The sequence below is a fragment of the Lepus europaeus genome, chromosome 5, assembly GCF_033115175.1.
Source record: "Lepus europaeus isolate LE1 chromosome 5, mLepTim1.pri, whole genome shotgun sequence".
NCBI classification, from domain to species: Eukaryota; Metazoa; Chordata; class Mammalia; order Lagomorpha; family Leporidae; genus Lepus; species Lepus europaeus.
The window spans coordinates 138,407,703-138,427,719 of NC_084831.1; the positions used below are offsets into that span (position 1 = coordinate 138,407,703).

The 20,017-nt window shown below is 34.9% G+C and overlaps 1 protein-coding gene across 2 annotated transcripts in view; it reads left to right on the forward strand.

Moving 5' to 3' along the window:
• SUCO (SUN domain containing ossification factor) overlaps positions 1–19,535 on the forward strand; it is a 105,221-nt gene extending 85,686 nt beyond the window's left edge. The window contains exons 23-24 of one of the 2 annotated variants that reach the window (XM_062192793.1): positions 16,281–16,333; positions 17,482–19,535. In XM_062192793.1, the coding sequence (XP_062048777.1) occupies positions 16,281–16,333; positions 17,482–17,925 (497 nt within the window). In that variant the 3' untranslated portion in view covers positions 17,926–19,535. Of the gene's footprint in view, positions 1–16,277; positions 16,334–17,481 lie in introns of both variants that reach the window. The other variant, XM_062192794.1, reaches the window with a different exon arrangement.
• Positions 19,536–20,017: the final 482 nt, after the last annotated feature.

Below are 20,017 nucleotides of genomic sequence, written 5' to 3' on the forward strand. Positions count from 1 at the left end.
TTTAGTTTTGTATACACCTGGCAATAGTATTGAGAGATCACAGGATATATGTGTATTCAGCTTTAATGAATACTGCCACATAGTTTTCCAGGAAGTCATGAATTTTTCTCCTATCATGTGTGTGAGAGTTCCAGTTGTTTCACATCCTAGTTAACAGTTAGTAGTTTTGACCTATTAGCCATTCTGGTAAGCATGTATGCATTCCTTATTTGATCTCTATTCATTTAGCTATCAAATATTTTACCTTCTTGAAATTTTTAGTTTTATCGTAAATTAAGTGAAATTATGATTCTTTGTTGTTTCTCTTCTCTCTCAGACTCCTTTAGGCCAAATAGAGTAGCCTTTGCACCTAGTAATAGAATTATTTCTGTTTTAAAAAACTGTTATCTTGGTTTATTTTTACAATAAAGAAAGTTGAGTAAAATAGGAGATTGACTTTAAACCTGATTCTGTCCATTAGTTAAACTTGTTTTTTCTGTTTAAATTATATCTTCTATAATTTTATCCTTCTTATACTTGCTCTATTTAGAGTTTTAAGCTCCTTAAGTGAAAACAGAGTGTCTTCATTTCTTTCTTTAACATTACAGTAAAAAAGGACATAACATAAATTTATCATCTTAACCATTTGTAAATGTGTAGGTCATTAGTATTGAGTTTTTCACATTGTTTTAAAATAGATAGATCTCCAGAACATTTTTATATGGCAAATCTGAAACCATATGCCCTAAACAATTCCCCTTCTCCCCTCTTTTAGTCCATGGTAACCACTCTTCTGTTTTCTGTTCTGTAAATGTAATGGCTTTAGATACTGCATGTAAATCTAATCATACAATATTTATTTTTCTGTGGTTAGTGTACTTAGCATAGTGTCTATAAGGTTCATTCCAGTTATGTTAAAGGGACAGGATTTCCAATGATACACTTTTTGCTTCTTTTTCTTTCCTAATTTCTTTGACAAGGCCTTCTAATGCTTTGTTGAATAGAAGTGTTATGGGAGGACAGGCATCCCTGGTGTGTTCTTGATCTTGAGGAAAACCTTTCCATCTTCACCGCTGAGCATGATGTTAGCCATGGGCTTTTCAAAAATGGTCTTTGTTTATTTTTTTTTAAAGATTTATTTATTTGAAAGGCAAAGTTACACAGAGGCAGACAGAGAGAAAGAGGTCTTCCACCTCCAGGTTCATTCCCCAAATGGCCACAATGGCCAGAGCTGGGCTGATCTGAAGCCAGGAGACAGGAACTTCTTCCAGGTCTCCTACCTAGGTGCAGGGGGCTGAGCACTTGGGCCATCTTCTACTGCTTTCTCAGGCCATAGCAGAGAGCTGGATTGGAAGTGGAGCAGCCAGGTCTTATTCCGGCACTGGGATGCCAGCACTGCAGGCGGTGGCTTTACCATCTATGCCATTGCACTGGCCTCCCAAAATGGTCTTTATTGTGTTGAGGTAGTTTCCCTCTATCACTAATTGATTTTTTTTACTCATCATGAAAAGATGTTGAATCTTGTCAAAGACTTTTTCTATGATCAATTGAGGTGATCATGTAGTTTTGTCCTTCATTCTGTTAATGTGATATATTGATTTATTTTCATATGTTGAACCATTTTTGTATTCCAAGAATAAATCCTATTTGGTCATGGTGTATAGTCCTTTTAACATGCTGTGATGTTGAATTTGGTTTGCTCATATTTTGTTGAAGATTTTGCTTGTTCATAATGGATATTGGTCTATAGTTTCCCTGGAACTACCTTTGCCTTTTATACCAGGATAATGCTGACCCCGTAAGATGAGATTGGAAGTATTCCCTTCTCTGCAGTTTGTTTATAAGAATTTTAGGAGAATTTTTGTTACTTCTTAAATGTTCATTAGAATTATCTGATAATGCCATCTGGTACAGGGTTTCTCTTTGTTAAGAAATTTTTAATTACTGATTCAGTCTCCATGTTATTAGTCTGTTCAGATTTTCTGTTTCTTCAGATTTCAGTTAGGTAGGTTATATGTTTTTAGGTTTCATCCATTTTTCTAGGAATTTATCAAATTTGTTGGGGTATAATTATTCTTATAATTCTTTTTATTTCTGTGGCATCAGTTGTAATGTATTGTTTTTATTATTAAGCTTAGTGCCTTGTATAAAATTGATATGTATTAATATGGAATTGGCAGATTATGTAATTCCTTATCTAATAAACATTTGACATTGTGTGGATTTATATGATCCAGGTAGTAGCAGTAAGTCTTTGTGTCCTTTCTGTCTCCTCAATTTGTGCCTTGATTTTCAGCTCTTTCTTTTGTTGCCCAACCAAATGGAATAAAATTGTTTTGGTTTTGAAACATGTTTTTATTGTGTAATGTAAGAGAAATACAAAAATGTTCCTATGTAATTAGAAAATTAACTTTCATGTAAATGATATCCTGGTCAACAAATAGCACATGAATGGCACTCTTGCTGTTTGTTCTCTCAGAAGTAATTGCAAACATTTCTTTGCTTGCATCTGAACTACCGTTGTGGGAGTATCTCTAGGAATATTACCTTTATTTGAAGTTGCTGGGGCATAGCATGTGCTTATCTAAAGTTAAGACATATGGCAAACTTTTCTAAAATGATCCTATCAATGGTTTCTTCTACCAGGACTATGAGAGTTCCTATTGCTGTATATTCTTGCCTATACTTCAGACTGTCAAGTTTTAAAATGCTTGTTAACTTTGTTAAAGTTATAATTTGAATTTACTTATTAAAGAAGTTAAGCATCTTTATAATGAACCTTTTGATCATTTGGCTTTACTAAGCCTTTGAAATTTTTTCCTATACTTTTTTCCTGTTTGTCTTTTACTTACTGGTTTACAGATCTGTTTAAAAAGACTTGGATCCTGTGCTTGTTGATTGAATATGTTACAGGTGTCTTATTTCAGTGTGAGATTTATCTTTTTACTCTCTTTCATATGAAGTCTTTTAAGTAAGAGAAGAAGCTCTTAATTTTAATATAATCAAATCTGTGGATGTTTTTTCCATTATGGTGGTGCTCTTTATCTGTTATTTAAACTGAATTTTTACTTCAAGTTTATGGATAACTATGTCCTCCTATATTTTCTCTTAAATGTTTATTTTGTGTAATTTTTAGATCTTAAATCAACATGTAATTGGCTTTCTGAGTATGATGCTAGACAAGGGTTACTATATACAGTTTTATCAGAATATCAGTTATCTTAGATTTGCTGGCTATTATTGGCTCTCTGCATTCCCAGGTAAATTTTAAACAACCTACTAAGTGTTTCATTAAAAAATAATATTAGGCTTTTGGTTGAGATTACTTTAGCTTTACAAGTCAATTTGGGAAAATCATTGATATATCTCAGTTGATTTGTGTGTATGTGTGGTTATTGCTTATGTGTAAAAATACAGAAGATTTTGGTGCTTTTGAGTTCCACTGTGTCCTTATTAATCCACTCTGCCTGCTGAATCTATTTCTGATTATAGAATGTTAAAGTCTTAACTATTCATCTATTTTTCTTTGCATATGTAATAGCTTTTGCTCCAGTTATTTTGATGCTCTGTGGTTAAGGTGCATACATAAAAGTGGCATCATGTCTTTTTGGAGTATTGACCCCTTTTTCATTATGTAATACTCATATGTATCCCTGATAATTTTCCTTTATCTGAAGTCTGCTGTCTGTGAAATTCATGTAGCATTCCTGCTTTCTTTTGATTGTATTAGCTTAGTGTGTCTTTCTCTATTCATTTACTTTTAACTTGTACATGTCTTTGTATTTGAAGTGGGTTTCTTATTTATAACATATAGTTTTTTTCATCTCTTTTGACAGTTACTTTTTAACTAGTATAGTTAGACTTGATGTTTAAAATGATTATTCATATAGTTAGGTTGATAGCTACATATTTATTTCTGTTTTTCATTTGTTACCTGTGTTCTTTGTTCTTTTTTTGTCTTCTATACTTTTTGTGCCTTTTGTGGTTTTAATTGAGTCTGTTTTATGATTCCATTTATCTTCTTTTTTAGTATATCAGTTGCCCTTAGAGTTAAGAATTAGCCCAAGTCCATTTTAAGATAACACTATACCTCTTCATAGGTCGTGTGAGTACCTTTTAATAACAAAATAATCCTAATCCTCTCTCTTCTCTATTTTAAAAAATGTTTTTATTAATATAAAGAGAACAGATTTTATGCATTCTGTAGGTACATTTCCAAGAAGACAACCATACTTTCCCCACTGCCCTGTTCCCCTCTCAGTCTCCCTCGTCACTCCCTTCTCTTCATCAGTTTTTATAAAGATGTCATTTTAATCCACTCTATATTCACTGGCTCAATTCACCACTAATCATAATATTCAACAAGTAAAAAGTAAGAAGACCACAGTTTCACAGGAGTATGAACAAGGACTAAAAGACAATCATATTTTAAAATAGTCATTTCATTCCTATACATTTTTTTGTATTCTATATTAACTTCCATGTGTCACAGAAAACATATATTTGTCTTTTTGAGACTGCCTTATTTTGCTATTCATAATGGTTTCTAGTTACATCCATTTTGTTGCAAAAGACAGGATTTCATTGTTATTTATTTATTTGAAAGTTACAGAGAGAGGGGGAGAGATGGAGAGAGAGATCTATTTCATATATACAGATTTAGGAACATAATGATACTTCCTACCCTACCCTCCTTCCTACCCATGCTCCCATCCTTCTTACATAATTTCTTATTCTCTCTCTTAATTTTTATAATGATTTACTTTCAGTATACTTTATACTCATAAGATTAACCCTACACTAAGTAAAGAGTTAAACACATAGAAAAAAAAAAGAAAACATTGTTCCTCAGCTGTAAAGGCAAGGGCTGTAAACAGTCATTGAACCTCAAAATGTCAATTTCACTCCTATGCATTACTTTTTTAGGTACTCTGTTAGTTACCACAGATCAGGGAAAACATATAGTATTTGTCTTTTTTGGACTGGCTTATTTCACTAAGTATAATGGTTTCTTGTTGCATCCAATTTGTTGCAAAAGATGATTGCATTCTTTTTTTTAACAGCTGAGTAGTATTCCACACTATATGTGTGTGTGTGTGTTTGTGTGTGTGTATACATATATACACATGTATACATATATATACCACAATTTCTTTATCCAGTCATCAGTTGGTGGACATCTGGTTTGAGTCTATATCTTAGCTATTGTGAATTGGACTGCCTTAAACATGGGGGTACAAATATGCTGCTTTCATTTCCCTTGGGAAAATCCCCAGGAGTAGCATGACTAGGTTGTATGGTAGATCTATTTTCAGATGTCTGAAGAATCTCCATACTGTCTTCCATGATGGTTGTACTAGTTTACATTCACACCAACAGTGGATTGGTACCTTTTTCTGCACATCCTTGCCAGTGTTTACTCTTTTTGATTTTTAGATGATAGCAATTCTTTGTTTTTTTTAAGATTTTTGTTTGTTTATTTACTTGAAAGGCACAGTTACAGAGAGGGAGAGAGGGAGAGGCAGAAGGAGAGAGAGAGATCTTCCATTGGCTGGTTCACTCCCCAAATGGCTGCACCTGCCAGGGCTGGGTGACCGGAAGCTGGGAGCCAGGAGTTGCTTCTGGGTTTCCAACATGGGTGTAGAGGCCCAAGGTTGTGGAATATTGCCCACTGCTTTTCCAGGCCCATCAATAGGGAGCTGGATCTTAGGTGGAGCAGCCAGGACTCAAACTGGTGCCCGTATGGGGTTCCAGTATCACTGGTGACAGTTTTACTTGCTATACCACAACTCTGGTCAGATATGATGGCAATTCTGACTGAGGTGGTTTTGAATCGCATTTCTATAATGCCTAGTGATCCTGAACATTTTCTCATGTGTCTGTTGGCCATTTGTATTTCATCCTTTGAAAATTGCCTGTTTGTGTCCTTTGCCCTTACCCTTAACTTGATGATTTGTTTTGTTGCTCTTGAGTTTCTTGAGCCTATCATGTATATCCTAGATATTAATCCTTTATCAGTTATATAGTTTACAAATGTTTTCTTCCATTCTTATGATTCTCTCTTTAACTTTGTTGTTTCCTTTGCAGTGCAGAAGCTTCTTAGCTTGATGTAATCCCATTTGTCTGTTTTTTCTTTTGGGGTCTTTTCCAGAAGTTTTTGTCTGTGTCAATGTCCATTACAGAGTTTCTTCAATATTTTCCTCTAGTGTCAGGTATCAGGTTATAGATTCAGACCCTTGATCCATTTTGAATTGATTTTTTTTTATAAGGTATAAGGTAGGTGTCTTATTTCATACTTCTACATGCATGGATCCAATTTTCCCAGCACCAGTTGTCTTTGTAAAGATTTATTTTTATTTATTTAAAAGACATAGTTAGAGAGTTGGAGGGAGAGCGGGAAGAAGAGGGGTGGTATCTTCTACCCACTGGTTCATTCTCCAGATGACCACAATGACCCCTATACCTTTTAGGTACTCTATACGTTATCAAAGATCACAGAAAACATACGGTATTTGTCTTTTTGAGACTGGCTTATTTCACTAAGTATAATGGTTTCCATTTATATGGTTTCTGTTGCATTTCATTTTTTTTCAGTTGAATAGTACTTCACATTGTATCTATACTATAATTTCTTTATCCAGTCCTCAGTTGATGGGACATCTGGGTTGATTCCATATCTTAGCTATTGTGGATTGAGCTGCAATAAACATGGGGGTACAGATCACTGTTTCATATGCTGATTTCTTTTCATTTGTGTAAATTCCTAGGAGTGGGAAGGCTGGGTTTATGGCAGGTCTGTTTCAAATTTCTGATGTATCTCCATACTGACTTCCACAGTGGCTGTACCAGTTTACATTCACAGCAACAGTGGATTAGGGTACTTTCTTCCACACATCCTCATCAGCATTTGTTGTTTGTTGATTTCTGTATGAGAGCCATTCTAACTAGGGTGAGGTGAAACTTCATAGTATTTCAGGCTAGTGGTCCTGAGCATTTTTCATTTGTCTGTTGGCCATTCGAATTTCCTCTCTCTAAAAATGTCTGTTCACTACTATCATGTAGTAGGCTAAAGCCTCTGCCTGTGGCGCCAGCATCCTATTTGGACACTGATTCATGTCCCTGCTGCTCCTTTTCTGATCCACTGTCTGCTTATGGCATGGGAAAGCAGTGGAAGATGGCCCAAGTGCTTGGGCTCCTGCACCCTTGTGGGAGACTCAGAAGAGGCTCTGGGTTTTTGGCTTTGGATTGGCCCAGCTCCGACCATTGTGGCCATTTGAGGAATGAACCAGCTGATATAAAACTTTTTCTCTGTCTCACTCTAACTCTACGTCTCTACCTGTCAAATAAATAAAATAAATGAAAAATGCCTGTTCAATTCCTTTGCCCATTTCTTAACTGGATTATTTGTTTTGTTGTTGTTGAATTTCTTGAGCTCTTTATGGATTCTGGATTTTCCTTTATCAGTTGCAGATATTTTCTCCCATTCTGCCAGTTGTCTCTTCACTTTGCTGGGTGTTTCTTTTGCAATGTAGAAGCTTCTCAGCTTGATGTAATCACACTTGTCAATTTTGGCTTTGATTGCCTGTGCTTCTGGGGTCATTTCCAAGAAGTCTTTGCCTAATCCAATGTCTTGCAGTTTCCCCAATGTTCTCTAATGGTTTGATGGTATTGGTTCATAGGTTTAGATCTTTGATCCATTTTATGTGGATTTTTGTGTAAGGTGTAAGGTCGCTGTCTTGTTTCATACCTCTGCATGCCAAGATCCAGTTTTCCCAGCACCATTTATTGAAGAAATTGTCCTTTCTCCAAGGGTTGACTGTAGCTCTATTGTCAAAGATAAGTTGGTTGTACATGCATGAGTTGATTTCTGGAGTTTCTATTCTATTCCATTGGTCTCTCTATCTGTTTTTGTACCAGTACCAGGCTGTTTTGATTGTAACTGCCCTATCATATGTCTTGAAGCCTAGTATTGTAATAACTCCAGGTTTGTTTTTGCTGTTTATTATTGCTTTAGCTATTTGGGGTCTCTTGTGTTTCCATATGAATTTTTGCATTATTTTTTTCTATATCTGATAAGAATGTCCTTGGTATTTTGATTGGTATCACATGCTTTTGGTAGTATAGACAGTTTGATCATACTGATTCTTCCAATCCATGAACATGGAAGATTTTTCCATTTTTTACGTGTCTTCTGATATTTATTTTCTTAATTGTTTGTAATTTTTATTGTAGAGCTCTTTGATATCCTTGGTTAAATTTATTCAAAGGTATTTTATCTTTTTTGTAGCTATTGTGAATAGGATTAATCATAAAAGTTCTTAGCCACGGCATTGTTTGTGTATACAGAGGCTATTGATTTTTTGTGTTAATTTTATATCCTGCCACTCTACTAAACTCTTAAAACTTCCAGTAGTCTCTTGGTGGAGTCTGCTGGATCTCCTATAGGTAGGATCATGTCATCTGCAAATAGGAATAGCTTGACATCCTCCTTCCCAATTTGTATCCCTTTGATTTCTTTTTATTGCCTAATGGCTCTGGCAAATACTTCCAGGACTATATTGAATAGCAGTGGTGAGAGTGGGCATCCTATCTGCTTCTAAATCTTAGAGGTAATGCTTGCAATTTTTTCCTGTTTAATAAGAAACTGGCTATGGGTTTGTCATAAATTGCATTCATTGTGGTGAAGAATGTTACTTCCAAACCCAATTTGTTTAAGGTTTTCATATGAAAGGGAGTTCTATTTTATCAGATGCTCTCTTTGTATATATTGTGATAATCATATGGTTTTTGTTCTTCAGTTTGTCAATGTGACTTAGTGATTTGCAAATGTTGAAACATCCCTGCATACCAGGGATAAATCCCACTTGGTCCTGGTGAATGATTTCCTGGATTCGTGTTGTTTGATTCGATTAGCTAATATTTTGTTGAGGATTTTTGTGTCCATCAGGGATTTTGGTCTATTTTTTCTGTAGTTTCTTTTCTGGGTTAGCTTCGTAGAAGGAGTTTGGGAGGATTCTGTCCTTTTCAATTGATTTGCATGAGTAATTAGAATTAGTTCTTCTTTGAATTAAACAATGAAGCCATCCAGACCAGGGCTTTTCTTCATAAGGTGGGTCTTTTACTGATTCAATCTCTGATTTGGTTATTAGTCTGTTTAGGTTTTTTTTTGCATCGTCAGGGGTATTGGTCTCTTTTTGTTGTTGTTGTATCTTTCTCTGGTTTTGGAATTAAAATGATTCTTATCTCCTAAAAGGGGTTTGGGAAGAGTCTTCCCCTTTCAACTGTTTTGATTGACTTAAGAATTGAAATTAGTTCTTTAAAGTTTGGCAGAACTCAGCAGTGAAACCATCCAGTGCTGGGCTTTTCTTTATTGGAGGGTCTTTTTTACTGAGTCAGTCTCCATTTTGGATATTGTTCTGTTTAATTTTTCTCTTTTATTCATGACAATTGTGGTAGATTGTATGTGTCTGGAAATACATTCATTGCTAATAGATTTTCCAGATTGTTGACATATTACTGTTTGTAGTAATTCCTGATGATTCTTACTATTTCTGTGGAACCCATTGTTACATCTCTTTTTTCATCTCTGATTTTATTGATTTGGGTCCTCTCTCTTTGTTTTTTCTTAATTGAACCAATGATGTATCAATTTTGTTCATTTTTTCAAAAAATAGCTCTTTATTTTACTGGTATTTTGTATCTTTTTGTTTGTTTCAATTTTGTTCATTGTTTAATTTTAACTATTTATTTCCATCTACTAAGTTTGTGTTTGGTTTGTTGTTTTGTAGGCTCTTGAGATATATTGATAGCTCATTTCCAATCTCTTGATGTAGGCACTATTTGGTGCAAATTTCTGTTAACACTGCTTTTGCTGTATTCCATAAGTTTTGATAAATATCCCTATTGTTTGCTTTGGATTTCCTTTGTACATTTACTAAATTTTCTGCCTTCACATTCTTTCATGATGATGATTATCATTCTTAGTTTCTGTGTGTATCACATCCTTAAGCATTATTTGTAAGCCTGGATGAGGGGTGACAAATTCCTTCAATGTCTGTGTTTCATGAAAGGTCTTTATTTCACCTTCATTTATAAGTGAGAAATTTGCTGGGTACACTCTTCTGAGCTGACAGTTTCTTTCTTTTAGCACTTGACTTGTATCTCTCCATTCTCTCCTAGCCTGTAGGGTTCGGATGAGAAATCAGCTGTTAGTCTAATTGGGGATCCTCTGACTTTCTTCTGTATTGTATCATTGCTGCCATTCACTTCATTTAAACATAGGCATCCATAAGCATACATTATTGCTATTATTTTTAACAAATTGTCATCTTTTAGATCATTTAAGAGAACAATTTCTTTTATTTTCTTTCATTCATTTCTTCTTTAATGTTCACCTTTACAAAGATCCAAGTGTCTGACATACTATTTTCTTTCTCTTGAAAGAACTTTTAACATTTCTTGTAAGCTAAGTCTATAGGCAATAAATTGCCTGAGTTTTTGCTGGTCTGGAAAAATCTTTGTTTCTTCTTCATTCTTTAAGAATATACAACCAAGATAAGAATTTCATCTGAAAAATTGGGAGAAATTCTTAGTCATTGCTTCAAATCTTGCTTCTTTTCCTACTCTTCTTTCTTCACATTATGTTTATATTACACCTTTTATAATTGTCTCCTAGTTTTTAAATAGTTGATTTTTTTTTTTGGTCTTTTTCTCTTTGCTTTTCAGTTTTGGAAGTTGATGTTGTTATATCCTGAAGCTCAGACATTCTTTCTTCAGTGTGGTCGGTCTACTAATGTCTACCTGATGTTCTTCATTTCTGTTATTGTGTGGTTGATCTCTAGCATTTATTTTAGATTATTTCTTAGAATTTCCATATCTCTGTTTACATTAGCAAGCTGTTATTTTGTGTTTCTTACTTTTTCCAATAGAGCCCTTAGCATATTAGTCATAGTGCTTTAAAGATTCCTGGTCTGGTAATTCTAACATTCTTGCTATATCTGATTCTGGTTCTTATGCCTATTCAACCTATTCAAAACTTTTTTTTTTCCCCTTTAGTATGCTTTGTAACTTTGTTGAAAGGTGAACATGATACACTGTTAAGGAGGCCTTTAGGGATGTAAAATTATTAAGTCTTTTGGTAGACCTTTTTGCCCTTGCTTGTACACTCTGCAGCCGTTGTTTCACTTCCCATGGTTGGAACAGGTTGGCCAGAGGTAGCCAGAGTCTAATATTTTCTTTGCCTAAGTAGGTTATGCTCTGATAAAAACAGCAAATTAGGCTCTGGCAAAATAACTTCCCTTATAGCAGGTATTGTTAAGAACAGAATGTTATGTTAATTTTCAGAATGTTGAGAACCTAGTGGTAGTGCTGAGATAAAACTAATGAAGGGCCAGCACTAGGTTAAAGCCCAGTGGGTTAAAGCCCTGGTCTGCAGTGCTGGCATCCCATATGGATGCCAGTTCAAGTCCTGGCTGCTCAACTTTGATCTAGCTCTCTGCTATGGCCTGGGAAAGCAGTAGAAGATGGCCCAAGTCCTTGGGCCCCCTGGCTCCTTGCTTTGGGTTGGCATAGCTCCAGCTGTTGCAGCCTTCTGTGGAGTTAACCAGTGGATAGAAGACTTTATTTCTCTCTCTTTCTCTCTGTCTCTCTCTGCCTCTGCCTCTCTGTAACTCTGCCTTTCAAATAAATTAATTAATTAAAAAAAAAAAACTAATGAAAATTTGAGGACCCCTCCCATGAGTGGGCCTCCCTAGAATTTTTGATTCTTAGGCTCATAGTGTCTACACTGAACCTCCAACTATTTGTCAGTTAAAGTACAATGCAATTTCCATGCTCCTACACTTGGTCCTTCAGAATTTTCTACTCCTTGGTTTTCTGCTCCAGTAAATTGTGACCAATTTTGGAAGTAATGGTTTGCCTTGTCACTTCACATCTCTGGTAGATCAAGATTTGTTTGTTCATCATTTTGTTCAGCCTTTTACTTTTAGGATGGAGTGAAAACCTCTAAGCTTCTTACATCTTCTTAGAGTTTTGTTTCCTCCTTTCCAATACTTACAGCTTTCTTTTCTTTGGTATCCCTGAGTGTGATGGCTCACATTTTCATCAGTGTTAAGTCTAAGTAGTTGAGAACCAGTTGTGGCTTGTGCCCAAAGGGAAAACTTTTATTGTGTAAGTATTATGTTTGTTATGGGTGTTTTGTAGATGTATTTTATCTGAGGAAGTTCCTCTTGATTCTTGGCTTGCTAATAGTTCTGTACCTCCATGATTAATTTTCACCAATTACTATTTTGAGCATCTGTTAAGATGATCATTTTTACTGTGTCATGAAAATGAATTGTTAGTTAATTTTCTAATGTTAAACTTACATTGCATTAAATAACAGTTGGTCATGATATATGTGTATGACTATTACATTTATTGTTAATTTTACATAATTTTGTTTGAAAATTGCTTAGGAATTTTGTATCTATTATTCCTTAATAAGACAGACATGGAATTTTTTAGATCATGTGCTTTGTTTTGGTATGTAAGGCTTATAAAAATTAGTTGTACAATGTTCTGTTTTCAAGAGGACTTGAATCAGTAAAGTCATGGAGGTCTGGAATTTGTTTTAAAAAGGAATTTTGAGCCTTTAACTCAGCTTACAGGGGGCACAGTTTTCTTTCCACTTTAAATTATAGATTTCTAGCAATGTGTTCCTTTTGTACTAAATGTAAAATGTAATACCAAAATATTATATCTTCCTGGTTTTGGTGCTTTTTCCCCTTTTAAATGTTTTTAATTCAGGAGAAAGTGGATTTTTTTTCTACTGCCATTAGATTTGATGTTTTACAGTTTTACTGGTTACCCTAATAATAACAGATACCTGTAGAACTCTAAAGTTAATCAATACTTTTGTCTCCATCAGAATAATACAAAAATCTCAAAGCTGACTTATCCTTGATTCATGTTACTATTTTTCCATATTTTAGTTCTTTTTTGCTGTATGTCACCAAAGTATTATTGTTAACATTTTAAATTTAATGTTCATTTATATTCACCTGTATGTTCTTTCATTTATTTTTCTAAGATCTTTATCATTATTTCCCTTAAATCTAAAGCATTATTCTCATTCCCCTCCACACCCATACCCATAGTCCCCCAACTCCTTTCATTAATCCTGTGTGAGATGTATTGGGATCTTTGAATCCCAGGATTGCTATGTATATCAGTACTGGAAAATTCCCAAATGTTATTTTTTCCCCTCAAATATCATCTCTATCCCTTTTAGATTCCTAAATTTAATTAAACGTGTTAGAAGGGCAGACATGTAACCTCGTGGTTAAGACACCTGCAGTTGAGGGGTTTGTTCCACTCATGTGGGAAACCTGGATTCAGTTTCTGGCTCCTGGTTTTTTAACAGGCATTTGGCAAGTGAACTAGTAAATGGAAAATATGTCTAACTGCCTCCCCTCTGTCTGTATCTCAAGTAGAATTTTTAAAATAATAAAAAATAATAATAATAAATATGTTAGTCTTTTTCCTTCTATCCCTTGTATTACACACTTTCCAACTTTTGCCTTTGTGTGTTATTTTTTGGATGATTTCTTCTAATCTGTTTTCCAAGCCACACGACATTCAGCTGTATTTATTCTGTTATTAACTCTTTTGGGTTTTAATATTAAAAATAACATTTTCCATTTCTGCTTTTTTAAATTAGATCTTTTTTTCTAATTTTGTTTCCTTTAGGTATTTATGAGCTTGTTTTATATTTAAGCATCATAAGCATAATTGCCTATAGTCTGTGTTTGATAATTCTAATATCTTAAATTTTTGTGACATTTTGTCTTTGTAGTTTCTTGCCAAAGGCGTGTTGTGTTTTTGTGCACTTGACTATCTTTGTGCACCATACATCTTTGAAAAAATGTTTGTAGGCATAAATCGATGGCTAAATGGAAGTCCTGAGAGAATTTGTGTTTGCTTCACATTCAGGGTTTTTGGGCTAGCAAGAGACAGGAATTTGGGCTCAATGCATGGCTTCATTCTTCACATGAGGATGTAGTTCTTTGGAATCCTAGCTTATTTTGTGGAGGGCATAGGTATCTTAATTTAGACTTCTACATTGAGTGGACTCTGGGATCTGATGTCTGATCCATTCTCTTTTGATATATGAACCAAAGTTAACTCTCATATTCTTGTATTGACAAATGCTCTCGGGACAAAAATGACTTTTGTGTGCTACTTGACTGTCTAGCTTTCTACTTTTCCTTCAGTTTTGGCCTAGGGGTTACTTATTATCTTGTTAGCTATTCAGTGCTTTTAATATTTGTATGTTTTCTTTCATTTTGTTTAAATCCATCATATGTATTTGCTTTCAGTGGAGATATAGACCTAAATGAAATAACAGCCATACATAAACATAGACATGACTTTTTTTTTTTTTTTGACAGACAGTTAGACAGTGAGAGTGAGAGACAGAGAGGAAGGTCTTCCTTCCGTTGGTTCACCCCCGAAATGGGTGCTACGGCCAACACACTGCACTGATCTGAAGCCAGGAGCCAGGTGCTTCCTCCTGGTCTCCAATGCGGGTACAGGGGCCCAAGCACTTGGGCCATCCTCCATTGCCTTCCCGGGCCACAGCAGAGAGCTGGACTGGAAGAGGAGCAGCCGGGACTAGAACCTGGCGCCCATATGGGATGCCAGCGCCGCAGGCGGAAGATTAACCAAGTGAGCCACGGCGCCGGCCCAGCATGACTTTTTAAAAAAGTAATGTGATGTTAATATTCTAATGGAAATTACTATTTTAAGGGTTTTTTTTAAAAATATATTTGATGACTTTCTCAAGAAATCAGATATATATCATCAAGTTATAATTGGTTGAATCATGTTATTAATACATTTTAATATATGAAGGTTGATATTGGATTTATTTATAAAAAAAAAAAAAACCTTAGTTCTAGCTGTCAGACCTTATTTACTTTTAATGAATTGAATAGGACTAAAGTCTCCTAACTCCTCTTCTGTATCTTTGTTTATCTTGCCAGTGGTAGGGATGGGTTAAGAGTATCTTGAATGTGTTTTAAGTAATGAAATCTTTAAAACATTGAGCTAAACCTAATGTGTTGGATTTACTCAGCATGCCAGAATTGTTTATGATCACTTGATGCTGTATATTGCATGTTCAGGCTGTTTTTTAAATTTTGGCATTCATACTTTTAATATAGTAATGAAAGCTAGAAAGCAAATCCTTGGATCTCTTTTTTTGTGTGTGCATGTTCTAACTGGCTTCTATATGAGTGCACTTAAAAAAGTTCATGGAAGGGGGCCGGCATTGTTGCTAACAGATTAAGCCTTCACCTGGAATACTGGCATTCCGTATGGCTGCTGGTTCAAGTCCTGGCTGCTCCACTTCCAAGCCAACTTCCTGTTAATGTATCTGGGAAAACAGTGGAGGATGTCCCAAGTGCTTGGGCCCCTGCTCCTTTATGGGAGACCTGGATGAAGCTCCTGGCTCCTGACTTCGGCCTGGCCCTGCCCTAGCCATTGCAGCCATCTGCCCTAGCCATTGCAGCCATTTGGGAAGTGAGCCAAAAAATGAAACATCTCTCTCTCTCTTTTCCCCTCTCTCCCTCTTTTCCTCGCTCCCTCTCTCCCTCTCTCTTCCTCCCGTCCTTCCTCCCTCCATCCCTCCCTCTCTCCCCCCTTTCCTTTTCTCCCCCTCTGTAACTCTACGTTTCAAATAAATAAAATAATTTTTTTCAAAAAAATGAAAAAAAAGTTCATGGAAAATGAGATTAAAAGATAAGTTTATGTACAGGTTTTAATATGCATTTCTCATGAACTTTTTGAAGCCCTTCCATGTGTGAATTCCAAACATTTTTACACCAAAATAAGTTTATCTTTTAATTCCATTTTCCACAAAATTTTTGAAGTACCCTTGTAAATGTGATAAGTGTTGCACATTATTAACCACCAAAATTGTAGAGTTTAGTCTTTCAGGGAAATACTCAGATGATCTATAGGCTTAGCGTTAGCTTGCCCAGTGATGTTATTTTTCTTGTCAAATAAAGGAGAGAGCCATGTTCAAAGAAAGACCCTTACTCTGTTGGTTTAGTCTAGTCCAAAATAAGAATGGTACCATCTCTTTCCCATGTTGCTTCTTTTCACTTACTAGTTTAATGTGCATAAATATGTAGTTAATATGATATATAAATTTATTGGTCCTATTAATAAAATTATTAGGGGATGATTTTATATTTTTAGTGTTTAATCACAGCATAATCCACTTTTCATTTTACATCTTCTTTTTTTCTTACTAGTAGACCCAAATGATTTGTACATCGTAGAACCTCTCAAGTTCTCTCCAGAAAAAAAGGTAATATTCTGTTACTCTGTTTTTTTCTAAGTAAGTATATTATATGGTAGTAAATGAAGACATAGATTTAAATATTTAGCATAACCTTTAAGTTGTCCTGATTATTTTCAGTGATGATAATGTACTAAATATGTTCTTTTAAGGATTAGCAAACTGTGACCCACAGGTCACTGTGTCCTGTTTTGTATGGACTGAGAGCCAAAAAGCATATTCTCATTTTAAAGGATTGCAATATAGAACAAAAAAGAATGCAAATAGTCTTTAAAAAGTGGATAGAAAATTATGCCTAGATTTCAAAATATTTGTACCAAAATCTTTTAATTCCATTTTATCCATGAGCTTTTGAAATATTCCTTTATAAGAGAAAGGATGTGACCTACAAATCCTAAAGCATTTAGTATATGATTGTTTACAGAAAAAGTTTGCTGATCCCTTTGATGATAATCATTATTTATTGAGTAAATAATTTTTGCCTGCCAGGAACAGTGCATGCAGTTATTCTTGTAAGCCTTACAACCTGAAGATAGTGTCCTCCCTATTTTTAAATGAGAAAATTGAAACTCAAAAGACACAGATTGCAGGATTCAAGAATGTACTTGAGATTTTTTTACTACATAGTTTGTGCTTTTCCATTTTCTTCCAAATAAAGGTGTACATTCATTTTGATCAGTGGTAATTATCCCAAGGTGAAAAAACCTGGACTTAGATCCCCAATAGCCTAAGAGTCAGTCCCAACATGGCCACTTACTATTTTGCAACTTGGGGAAGGAACCAAACCTCTGAACTTTTGTTTTCTCATTCAGGAACCAAAGATAAACCTTTCAGGGTTAATAAGTAAAATAAACATGAAAGGAACCGATGTAATATCTGGTGCATACTAGGAATTCAGTTGCTAGTTATCACTCACTGAATCTATATCATATGTGACAGGTAGGCAGGTTAAAGAGTTTTGATTGTATTTACAAAATTTGAAGCTGATAATACAGAACATAATTTTATATGATAACACACTTATATGCTTTTTTCATAATACTGTTTTCCTTTTCACCAGGAGGTGGCATTCTCTTCCATTAGCTCTGCTTTCTAGATGTTTAATTAACCACTGGAGGTCTCATTCCTATCTTTTTTTTTTTTCACTTCTGTTACAGAAGAAACGCTGTAAGTACAAAACTGAAAAAATTGAGACCATAAAGCCTGCAGATCCATTGCACCCTATCGCCAATGGAGACATAAAAGCAAGAAAGCCCTTTACGAACCAGAGAGACTTTTCCAATATGGGAGAAGTTTATCACTCTTCTTATAAGGGTCCTCCATCTGAAGGAAGCTCAGAAACTTCATCACAGTCAGAAGAATCCTATTTTTGTGGCATTTCAGCTTGCACAAGTCTGTGCAACGGACAGTCCCAAAAGACAAAAACTGAAAAGAGGGCTTTAAAACGAAGGCGATCTAAAGTCCAAGACCAAGGAAAACTGATAAAGACTCTAATACAGACTAAGTCGGGATCATTGCCGAGCCTGCATGACATAATCAAAGGAAACAAAGAGATCACTGTGGGAACATTTGGTGTTACAACCGTCTCGGGACATATCTAAAATTAATTGAACTTTTCATACTGGAGACATTTTTGTTGTTCTTTGAAGAACAGTCTGTGGTATTTGAAGGGTTTGGGGAGGGAGAAAATATCAATGGGAAAAGTATTCAGAAATTATGGTTTTTGCCTTTTAACAAGTAGACAGGATTGTGTCAATCTTGATTAATGAGCTGCAGTTTTACGAGGCTGATCACTTCCTACAAAGACAATGGTAGACATTTTATAAAGATGTTTTTCATAGATTAATTACTGGGACATAAGTAATTTGGAAGCCCAGTCCCTTGGGTGGGATAGGAATGAAAGCCTAAACCTCTTCCTTTAGCTTTGTTCCTATTTCTTGCACCTTCCCATATTTATGTGCCTTTTGTCTATTTATAATGCCACTGGAAGAGGAGGAAGAAATTTTTCTGTCATTTGATTTCTTTTATAACTTTGTTAGTCTTTTGAAGCTGCAAACACTACAAGGCTTTAAGGTGGTCTGTGCCTGAAACTCAGCAATGTGGGTCAGACAGTGAAAATCCTAAAGACTTGCCAACTAGATCTCTTTTAAAGCAAACTCACAAGAAATACACTTTCTGGAACTTTAAAGTCTATTCTAGATAAATGGTGATGATGTTAATGTTATTTTCATTTAATTTAGTCATGCTGGATTACTTCTTTATTACTCGCCAACTTAAAATGAGGAAACAAGCGAAAAAACCAAACTACTAGATCTTTTCTTGCAAATGATTGGTATTTACAGATGGATTTTTGGTAGATTCATCTTGAATCACATTTAATTGTTTTTTGAAGGTTTTCTTTAGCTACATTACATTTTAAGCATTCACAATAAACACTAAATCCTCCAAACTTTTAACATCATTATTTTCTATTACTACAAATATAAAACTTTGAACGTTGGCAAACAACTTCAGGTCTTATGAAATAATCACTGCCTGTGTATAGATTCACATAACCAGCCTAGTGAGTTTGTCAGTCCTTGTCTAATTGGTCAAGTCTAAAGGGATTATTATTCCTTGATGTTTGCTTTGTTTTGGCTACAAATGTGCAGAGATATATGTTTGTGATGTCACTGTGTCTGTTTTCATATGTCTTTTTTTTTTCTTTAAAAAATAATTGGCTGTGACTATATTTGAATAAAATGATTTTTTTTTTAGTGTGTGATTATACGGTAATAAGTGAACGTGGAACACGTTTCTTTTTGGAAGGGAGAAAATTGACCATTTTGTGTTGTAAGAGATTTAAGTTATAACTTATTGAGCACTTTTAGTAATAACTGTTTTTAAACTTGTCTAATACCTTTATTTTGGGGTATTGTTTATAATGTGACTTATTTAAAGCCTTTTTTGTTTAAGTTGCTGCTTTAGTTTAAAAGTATGTTTTTGAAGATTAAAAAACAAATTTTTTTTCCAGTCTGCACAATTTAGCCGTTCAGAGCAAGAGGGTCTGATTGTATAGAAGCCCCTTGAAAAGAGGTCCAGATGAGAGCAGAGTGGGAAGTTGCACCATCTGTGTGTTGTGGAAACAGGACTTTGAATATGTAACTACAGAGCTGTAGTGCCATTAGAAACTGTGAATTTCCAAATAAATCTGAACACTTGTCTTTATTAATTACTGGCTCTTCTGTCCTACAAAAGAGAACTCAAAAATTTATTGCTAAACTGTGAATGTTGACTTAAGGTTTTGGCATATTTAAAGCTAAATGTACAGATCATAGTTCAGCCAACTATGAACTGTACTTTCACATAAACATTTTGTTCCCTATTCCATGAAATTTCAACTTCTCAAATACTAAAATGATGATTTTGAGTCTTAGTGCTTTCATTAGGCTCCATCTTTAAGACCTGTAACTTTTCCATATCTATACTATACTAAGTTTGAATATTAGTTTAGGTGTCTCCTAAAGGTCTTAATATCGAAAACTTAATCCCCAAAGTCTTAGGTTAATGATCAATGGATTAAGGATGCAAACTTAATCCAATTATAGTGTGTGAAGGCAGGGTCTGTAGAAAACATTAGACTGGATTAGGCTTTTGGTGTGAGGACCTATGATTGAATCATAGTGGGCTATAAGGAGAGACCACGTAGACAAG